Source organism: Opisthorchis viverrini (genome assembly GCF_000715545.1).
Source record: "Opisthorchis viverrini unplaced genomic scaffold opera_v5_440, whole genome shotgun sequence".
Classification (NCBI taxonomy): Eukaryota; Metazoa; Platyhelminthes; class Trematoda; order Opisthorchiida; family Opisthorchiidae; genus Opisthorchis; species Opisthorchis viverrini.
The window spans coordinates 67328-77972 of NW_008752103.1; the positions used below are offsets into that span (position 1 = coordinate 67328).

Below are 10645 nucleotides of genomic sequence, written 5' to 3' on the forward strand. Positions count from 1 at the left end.
AATCGCTTTTATAGCGCAGTGAGCAGCAGGTTGGACTGTTTACAGTTCGGATGTGGATGTCAGAGTCATCAACGGTGCTATGCCATCTTTTAGGACACAACAAACCCATAACGGAAAGATTAGGTAGGTGTACTTCTAACAGAGGTGACGTTCTTAGAGAACTTCCTTCTGATTCAAGGATCTGGCTTATTGAGCACTGCTGATAGGCTATTGTAAGCCCAACATGTACATACGGACCTTCAGACACGGGTGGCTTTATTAAGGCAACCTGATGGGACATCCCAAAGGTGTGTTGTGGCGCTGCACGATTCTCATATGCTAACAGGTGGTTTTTGTTCTGACCAAAGGATCTGTGAGACACAAAAACGCCAAATTTTTAAACGTGCCAAACTCCTTCAGTGACTGGAGAATTATCCGGCTTCTATTGTCCAAACACTTTCCATAATATTGCCATGTAGTGCATATTAGTTCTGATGGAAAAGAGTCTTGAATGGTTTGATGGGGTGCTAGTTTGGGGTGGTGCTAAGACTGTGTCGCATCCACCTCCCAGGTTTGTGCATAGTTTATGTCAATCCATTCGAAGCAATTTCCTGTGAATCCTGAATTTGCTGTTCGAGATTACGTATCACCTGCTGGCCAAAAGCCGCTCCAACCTCCTATTCATCATCATCACCATCGGCAAGCATAACGTTGATGTTCAACACTGACGTTTCACTGCTATATATGCCGTTCCAATCTAACCAGCGGCAATGAAAATTTCTATTGGACATTAACGTGACCGTACCCATTATAACCCCAACGAAAACCCAGTGTTCGACCCCTCCTGTGTTTCACAGTGAAAGCTTGGTGTTTCCATTTGTCAACACTAGGGCTTTATTTTCAGGTAGTAATCATGTGGCGGCAAGTCAGTCATACGACTGTTCGACCAGTGCGATGTTATTTTAGACGCCCTTTGATCTTGACCAATAAAGTCAATATGAATATTCGTTTATATTTGCCAGATATAACTTAAGTCGGAGAACGCCGTCTTTACAAACAGTGGCTAAAATATTGATCTTTCAGTGTCCGATTTCATGCCACATTGAATAAGGTAATGGATGACGCTATAGTTGAAGATGAACAACTTCAAATTCTTGAAGAGGAGAGAAAAACACAAAAGTCTACCACCGGAGAATGAAAAATTTGATAAATACACCAGAACACAATGATTAGTAATAAGAACCGTTGGAGGTTATCAAAAAACACTATTAACAAGCCGAAGTTATCGAAATGAGTAACAATCACAATGCAGCTGAACTAAAATGCGATGGAGCGGTGAGGTGTTAAGTTTGTTTGAAATCTTTTGACAACTTGTACAACACTGAAACTGTACTTGTTGACGATGTTGCAGAATAAAGATGGCAGGAAGGAAGCCTTTACACTGAAACTGTACTTGTTGACGATGTTGCGGAATGAAAATGGCAGGAAGGAAGCCTTTACTGCAAAGTTATTTGATGGAAAAAACCAACTGAGCAGAGTATTGGACAAGGAAGCAAAACCTCCGAATGAATCTTGTTTATAAAACCCGAATATCCGTCTCCTTCTCGAATGCGTCTTCCTGAACTTTCTTGGATACTCGTTGACTTTCGCTCAAACGTAGACGAGTGCTACAAAGCGATTCCACAAATTCTGTAATAAATCTCACTTTTCAATAGACGCCAAGCGCATTCACGAGAAACCCCATACTACTCGCATGCTTCACCGGTAACATCCGTCGTTACGCAGTTCGCTGTACTGGGCTGTTTGGTTGTTCTACTACTTGCATGCTTCATCAGTAGTATCCGTCGTTACGCAGGTCGCTGTACTGGGCTGTTTGGTTGTTTTGTTCACCGAGTCTGGCATTTTCACTGATTACTTTATTGCTTGCTGTCATGAGACAGGGAATAAGCCCACGTCTAGGACACAATATATCCCCAAAGGGTGGTTAAACGTCAGATCACAGTCTCGTGAAAGGAACTGTGCTACTTTTTTCCTTGTAATAGATCTTAATTTGAATTGATATGATTATAGGTCAAAATTACCGTTTTTAGTAGGTGGGTTGCCTAGATCAGACGATCAAGGTGACCATATAATTCTGTCATTTTACACATGTTTGCTCCGACAAGGTATAACCAAGCGAGATTTGAAGCCCGAAATTCTGTGGGTAGAGCTACTTGTTTATGTCCAGATGCCTGAGAACTTCAAATATTCTGAACTCAAATGTGCTGACCGTGGACTTAGAAACTAGGATTGCCACATCGCAGGTGTTTACACCTTGTTTTGCATGTGAATCCATCAGGTCTCGATGTTCTAGAGCTTTGCACCTTAAAACGAAAGTGTCTTCGGAAAATGAAGTATTTTATTGGTTTTTCATCGCCTTGTAGGTAGAATTATTTATGTAAAACAATCACTGTGGGTCAAACGAACACCTTTTTATACCCAGGTGTTTCTTTGTGAGTAGGTGTAGAATCATTAGAACTTGTTTTCAAACGGGCAGATGAGTCGCACCGCCTTTGCCTGTTGCGACGTTTTGACTTAGGTGATACGCTTGCCCTACACGGCGTTCTTCGACACTCAGTACGTTTGTGTCGGATCGTTAGGTTGCTTACCTAGCCCGACAAGGAGAAATGGTGCATGCTGAACAAAAACAGCACATGACTTACATCGGATGCCACGTGTACACTGCTTCCAACAACTAAGTTTATCTGCCTTAGTACTCGTCTCCGCGGGATATTCGGAAGACGGATCGTAGGGTGTCCCAAGGTCGTGCATCGTTCCAAACTTGTCTTCCATGCCCATTCCCCATTCTTGACCACCATCGAAAGCGAAATTGACGTGATGGGATTTCGAATTGCGCTTTGTAACTTCACCTTCCATAATTTGTCTGGTTGGGTCAAAAGAAAGAGCAGTAAACAGATCAATCAGCAGAGGAATCAAGCACAGTGAGAAATCTAGCAGCCGAGAATATTCCGTAAACAGAGAAAATATATGACCACCTATGGATGAATTGTACTCACTCGCTCGTTTTGCATTCGAATAATGGAAGAACGATTATTTGTTCGATTGAAGGAACAAGTTAAATTGATTGGTGGTGGCGCTCGGTGCACTCCCTACAATCTCTAATGAGGGAGAAGCACTTTCACTGTGCTTCTCGGCTTTCTGGCGGGTAAAATCTGGATTGTATGATAGACTACTTACATTCACACCCAGTCGCTAAAATAAGGTATTCCTGAAAGTTCGCTTAATGAATTCGGGGCCGAACGATGCGATCGGTAGTGATAGAGTGTCAACCTTTTGATTGATCTGTTTGTTGAGCTTCGAAGTATGCCTGCAGAAATTTCGTCATTAGTCGTGCGAATGTCATCACTGTGCGGTTAATCGAGTACTTCCTTGCCTTGTTGAGTTACTACAGTCCATAAAAGAGCAGTTGACAGTTATTGATGTGATAGGCTGAGGGACAGGTTTATCTTGATTTCTCTGGTCCTTTTGTGAGAGACGGTTATAAACTCAAGAAGGTAACAAGGAAGCACCCACCCAGCCGTGTACAAATGATACCCCCTCGATTGGTGAGAAACATCTGCAAGCAATTTGCGAAGCTCTGCAAACCGATCAACAACCAACTGACACCCGAGCACCAAAATTTCACTACCTTGCCAGTGCTTCATTTTTGCTTGTCGGTAACTTTGATATCCAGTTTGTGCAGTAAAATTAGTACTCTAAAACTACTTGGAACTGATGTAAAACCGACCCGCAGACCAGTTAGGATTAGATTGCATGGTGCTTACATGCTACGCGCGAAACTCATGGCGAATTCTCAAACATTTACGAATACCCGTCGATCACGTAGCCTCACTTATTTGTTGGTAATTTGTTGAATATTGGTTTTGCGAAGCTCTGCAAACCGACCAACAACCAAATGGCACCCGAGCACCAAAATTTCACTACCTTGCCAGTGCTTCATTTTTGCTTGTCGGTAACTTTGATATCCAGTTTGTGCAGTAAAATTAGTACTCTAAAACTACTTGGAACTGATGTAAAACCGACCCGCAGACCAGTTAGGATTAGATTGCATGGTGCTTACATGCTACGCGCGAAACTCATGGCGAATTCTCAAACATTTACGAATACCCGTCGATCACGTAGCCTCACTTATTTGTTGGTAATTTGTTGGAATATTGGTGGCTCGGGTGCATTATTTGGTGGCTGTTGATCTGTTCGCTGAACTTGGTAATTGATTTGCGAACGTTTCCTAACCGTTCAAGGAGACATCTTCAGTGCGCTGTTGTTAAAAAACGTTTGCAAATCAACTGCCAGGCTCGGCGAACAGATCAACAGCCACCACACTTATCTGTGTTCCTCTTGTGCCCAAAAAGACGGGGCTGTTCTAGTAGTACACTGCAACTTGGAAAGCTTTAAAATTCCAATGCGGACTGCCTGGTAAGGAAACTCAATTAGGCTGAGCAGCAGGGGATAACTAGGTAGTAACGATCCAAGAAATATTATTAGATGGTTTTGGGCTCGAAATGAGTCGAGCTACAACCAAGAAAAGAATTATTTCCTCTTATAAGTACTTACAACCATGTATGTAGTTTTGTGTAAGGAAAAAATAAATTCTATGTCAAATATCGGGGCCATTGAAAAATGAAGGAAACTTTGTCTAGCATATTCACTCAAAGGGTTTAGGTGAATATCTTATTTGTAGCAAATGAATTTGTGAGTGAGCGCCTTTGGGCACTCACGATGTTCACTTAGAAACAAGGTTGATTGAGAATAGGGGGTAAGATCTGCCCGATAAAATCCAAGGAGAACAGAACCGGGGATGGACCGTCAACAAAGTTTGGCGAACTTGTATGTGGTGTGTTGTAATTATCCTATATTTTCTGGATTTATGTTGGACGCCAGGTCTTTGTATTCATCATCAGCCAACAACCTGTTATCAAGAGATAGACCATTCATTGATACAATTCGCAATTCCCTCGTTACTTAAAGGTTACAACGGTGTAAACTTATCCTATAAGCTAATTAGCGGCACCATCCGCAGGGACAAAGGGAGTAGCCTGGATCTCAGATCGCTCAAAACAATCCACAACTGTGTCACTCCGGGCCGTCAGAATTTCACCTGCTGCAACGCGAAAAATGCGGAAACCGTGCAGTTTAACACCAAATTGGCATTCATGAAACGGAGCAGGCATCCTTCTGTTTTCCAGTTCAACATATTGAAAGCAATGTCAAACAACTGGAGTCTGACTGTAGTGTTAACTAAAAGGAACAGCAGCAGTATGGTTCCCGCATTTTTTTGATGTAGCAGGTTTCACTTTCTTATAGAATAGGTGGAATTTCAACAGCCTAGAGAGGCAACAAAGTGTATAGTTCAGGATTGTTTTGAGCGATCTGAGATCCAGGCTTACCCTCTTTGGTCTCGCGGATGGTGCCGCTAATTACTTTGGAAAATAATTTCCCAGTGTGAAGACATTTGAGTATGGATGCTCATCTCATTTTATTCATTTTGGTCTGCTTCTTGACAACAGGTTATTGAGTACACAAAAATTTTCCGCGTGAGACGGATCGAGAAAAGATAGAAAATCATAACACAGCATATACGGCCGTTGAAAATTCACTGACAGTTCATCACCGGTCCCTTTCTACTTGAGTTTCATCATACAGGCCTAGTCTCCTCGTTTCTATCGATCAGCTCTGTTTTTTAAACACCACACTTTACGACAGCATACACTCGCTCGCAAATTAAGCTGCTTTTATTTCTGTTAAACAAGACGCATAATTTGGATCGAATCCTTCAATATGTGTTCGAAAACTGACAAGATGTGAACCGCTTAGGTTGAATTCTCTAACAGCAAGGTAGTCTCCTTACCCAGGTAAAAGTCTTCTGTGCAGACAAGTTTGGTTAGCTGTGATTAGGTATCGGTGACTCGCGCAAACGCCAAGCCAAAAGTGTTATCACCCACCAAGGCCGAGCTGATGCGTACGGAAATAAGCATTCAACATAATCAATAACAACCAAAACACATGCCCAATAAACAATATCAGTGGAGTCCCGATCTAGCACCATGGTGGTTTTCAAATGAATGTATTCCACCAGTTACGAAAAATCCGCCGTTCAAGGGAAGCATAGGGTTGCCAGAAAATCGGGGACCAGACTTGACAGGTGAAGCTAAAGAAGGTTTGATCACTGGCAGACTGTAGAGGAATTTTCACCAGACTCGTAAGTAGTATGTTATCTCAGAAATCCATTCTTATGTAAAAACACACTGTGTGTTGATACTGATAGGTAACGTAGCGCTCCGGAAAGTAAGCAAGGAGATCGACGGAATTTTGTGAGGATTCAACCCTCCTTTTCAAGCACATGTTGTGCTATTCACAGTGAGTGGGTCTGGTCCTCTCATACGGTATTCACACCTGGAAATTTGTTTCAAAGTACATTACCTCAATTTGCAAATCAATTTGGTTTTCACGGGAGACTCAATTGAATCTCTCGTTTATGATCTCCTCCAGCTGAATGTGCTGCACACAGGCCGCCTCATGATTCAGTTGGCACGATATTCGAGATAGCGCAGGATGTTTTCATAAAGGAACCTACTCACAAGGTTGCTGAAAACTCTTCGACAGCCCACGACCAGATTCACCCTTCTTGGGGCTTCATGAAAATACCCTGCGATATCTCGAATATCGTGCCAACTGAATCATGAGGCGGCCTGTGTGCAGCACATTCAGCTGGAGGAGATCATAAACGAGAGATTCAATTGAGTCTCCCGTGAAAACCAAATTGATTGACCAATGAGTGTATCTCTCGAATACATTACCTTAAATTTTTTACGGGCGTTGCTCAGATTGGTATCCACAAATGTGAGGAAAGCGCCAAATTGAAAAATGTTCTGACAAAATGGTGGAATATCAAGAAGATAAACCATTAATGGATTGAATGACTTAAAACTGGGCCAAAAATTTAAGTCTTCAACTGCTAGACTAAAGTTTTTAGTCGCCTGTGGATTTGTGCACTGTACACTCCTAATAATGCCTAAAAAGGAAGAAACTGCTGCACAGTGGTTCTCGGCTTTTCGGCGTAGATCCATTCCGGTACCAAACTGCCCGGGTTCATAGGCAGCCCCTTTGATTTCTCACCAAACATTGGATTAAGGTGATTTTGAAATTTCTGTTAATAAGATTGAATCTGAAAATGCGGTTAGTAATGATAACGTTTCCAACCCTTAGAGAAACAGATTCCGAAAAAAATCCTTTTTTCTGCTTTTTCGAAACCTCACCTCTCACTCAAGGTCATCTGCTTAAGCGTCAAGACAATTATACACATTTATCTCACTGGAGGGGCACTTCAGACTGAAAATGAAATGTCGTCCCATCTAAGCTCGAAGTATCCAAACAAAAAAGTTTCTTGGTTTCGGTTTACATTATTTAAAAAATGCTGTTTTTTCTAAAACAGGATAAGAAACTTCACTACGATAAGTTTTATCACTTCAAAATGTAACTTACCATGGGTAAGGAGATTGTTAAAAATTTCGAACCCCTAGTTCTACATTGCACAATTCAAATTTCAAAAAATTAGGCCCTGCACCTCATTTTACGTAAAGCTTTGAAACCACACAACTCGCTCCTTGCCTACATACAGCATAAACAGTGAATTCCTGTAAGTCCAATAGATGAGAACCTCACCACCGCAAAATGGATATTTGGCCTGTCTTTGAAGGAAGTCCCCCACTCGAGAAGGGCAATACGCTACTTTTATGCCACGAGCTTTTCATATCTGAGAGAAGTGGCCTTTTTTCAAGAACGAGGCATTACTGACACATTATTGTGGCGGCTTGAAAGAGGGTGCGTAGCCGGGATAAGGTCACCTTTAGATCCTACTCTAAAACTAAATAGCTTTAAACCACTTTTCTCCAACCGAGAAAACTATATGGGGAACTGAATTGCACAGTACAAGCTACACAGTGTAGTAAAGAAATTTCATAGACGTTTCACGACTTACTATAGGACTTATGTTTCTACTTGTCTACACCCTTGTGTCTGCAAGATCTGACGGGATGACTCTCTACGTTCACTAAAACAATGGACCCAATATAGCGTTAGTATTGGTAACCGGTCTACAGAAACGGCCAATCGGAATGGATTTATATGTCTGGGAGCTTATGAAAATGTCCCACATGCTCTGACAATTTGAGTTACCATCGCAACATGAATATTGTGTGCAACATATGAATCCTGATGAACAATGGCCGGCGATGCTTGGGTTGTGAAGGCGAAAACAATGACGAGTAATCTCGGGTTTTAAGTGTGCACATTTCAGCTAGGGAGAATTATAACGTCAAATATAGATAGGCTATTTGTAGAAATTTTTCAAGGCGGGAAATATGGTGTATAAACTCTGCATAAACAGTCTAATAGAGAAAGGGATTAAAAATCAATATCAATTTTTTTCTGCCTCAGAAAAGGGACGAAAAATTGACGTCCCCAGGGGAGTATTCCAACTTTCCGGGAAGGATATGTGAACCATTTATTTTTCGATGAAAGATGAGTAACTCTGTTTTCCGAGAAGACAGTATAGTGAACCCTCCCAAGAATAAAATTCCAAAGAAGAGGACAGTTCGTTTCATCTCAGTTTTCTTAGTCCTTTGAAGAATGCATTCAGGGGTACGGTTGTCACTCCTTCAGAAAAGCTCAAGACCGAGGAAACACGTTACCACTTCAAACACTTTCTTCCTTATTCTTCGAAACTCTCCCTCCCTCCCAAGACGGCTTCGTACTAACTTGAACTCACCGAGTGGCGAACATGAGATATTTGTCAGGTATTTGGTAGGAATATCGTTCTTCCTGGCTATTTAGTTCATTGGCACTGAGGTTTAAACCGTGGCCCAAAGAGATCTTCGCAGTCGTAACTTTAAACAGGCATGGTTGAAATGTCGCGGCATAGCCTCTGGATGTGAATCAACTTGTTGATAATACTAACATTAAAAGCGCAAGCATGGATCGCTGAGAAAGCTAGACCAATTACCTTCGTTTTAGAAAACTGGAACACGACAATGACAGTTAATCATTCCAGGGGAGGGTGCCGGTCTTTCTAGAACTTAGTAACAACTTATTACCACAGTCATTGCACTGCAGTGAAAAGAATGCTCCGAACTATCCATTTTCTTAGGGAAATACGCTCATTCTCAGACAAATTCGGGTTTGCGAGAGACTCACCTGGAACCCAGTTGAATCTTTCGTTCGTGATCATTCCAGGCAACCGAATGTGCTGCACCAGGCTGCCTAATGTTTCACTTGTTACGATATTCGAGATATCGCGATACATGTGTATCCAAAATGCACCGATCGCGGGTTGTCCAAGAAGTTTTAGCAACATTATTAGTAGTGCATCACGTATATCCATTTTCTTCCTGATCGCCAATTTTCGGGAGAGACTTTTGTTGAGCTAAGCACTATGAACTCAAAATGATCTAGTTGAACGTGCAGCCTTGATCAGCCAGTTCATCCGGTAAGAAGGAAGTAAGCTGCGGTTTTTAAAAAAATTAAAGTGATGTATTACGTGATCGTTGGTGGGTCACTCGATAGAGGACCCTTCCAGTGCAAGTACACTCAGAAGGAGCACCAATATAGCCGAATTATAATCAGCAACGCTCTTGTTAATCCTCTGTTCAGGTTAAAATCGTCCATGCAAAATTGGAAGCCATAAGATCGGGGCTTGCTTCTGCTGGAGTTGCTTGGACTGGGATCTCAAGTGTGTTTCTTAAAAGCCTAAACAACGGTCGAACGCACTTGGTTGGCTGGTAAACCACTTGGGTTTCAAGCGCGGTAGAGTCGAGAATGAGGAGTGCTTATGAGAGAAAAACTCAAATCTACCACCTTCTATTCGGTACTGTCTTTATGGAATATTCAACTCAAAATAAAGGGAGAAGATTTCCAACACAGAATATTTTCTGCCTAAGCAATCATATTTTACTCCTGCATCAGTTCGCGGTACACTCGCTTGACTATAAAGATTCGGGGCATACTTGGATAAATCGTAAAGTTAGTGTTCGTATACGGGGACTTGAAACGCATGAATCTTACGGTGTATAAATCTAGGCTGACTATATTTGACCTTCTTTGTGGTGCCAGCACATGGCATACTTAAGTATTGGGACTAGTTGGGCTGCCACGCTGTCCATCATGGTGCTAGCGTGCAAGTCAAGTCATGGATCTATAGAAAATGGACTGAAAGTCGTCAAGTAAGTCTGGACTGAGTAATTTGAACGAGTGTATGTGCGTGAGCTCATTACGCTTGGTTATAGGCGTGCCAATAACGGTAAGGAAGTGAGGATGATCGTTGAATATTTCTGAAATAAGGTGATCGAATCAAGGTCTCGAGAAATTTCCTTGCAGTCCGTGCAACAGAAAAAAGTGAACGATGTTCCACGATGCATATCAACATTGAATACACAAACATTTTGTTTGGGGTTCACATGTACTAGTCATCCACCTCAAGAATAGCCGTGAGGGCTTGAAACCTTCCCATTGTCAGGGGCTTGCTCTTGGTTTGAGGACCGAGACCTGTGTGAACTTACTTTGTTGAAGAAGACCAGCTGAAAAAATTGTTCAGCTGTGGCACCCTTTCGGT

The 10645-nt window shown here is 42.0% G+C and overlaps 2 protein-coding genes across 2 annotated transcripts in view; one reads left to right on the forward strand and one right to left on the reverse strand.

The window, feature by feature from the left end:
- The window catches only part of T265_15338 (hypothetical protein), a gene marked incomplete at both ends in the record, with an annotated part of 5421 nt that extends 2526 nt beyond the window's left edge, over positions 1 to 2895 (reverse strand). Inside the window, 2 exons of the mRNA XM_009177639.1 lie at positions 2628 to 2655; positions 2682 to 2895. Coding sequence (XP_009175903.1) covers positions 2628 to 2655; positions 2682 to 2895 — 242 coding nt within the window. The remainder of the gene's footprint in view (positions 1 to 2627; positions 2656 to 2681) is intronic.
- Positions 1 to 10645, forward strand: part of T265_11080 (hypothetical protein) — a gene marked incomplete at both ends in the record, with an annotated part of 80572 nt that overhangs the window by 65913 nt on the left and 4014 nt on the right. The window lies entirely within an intron of this gene.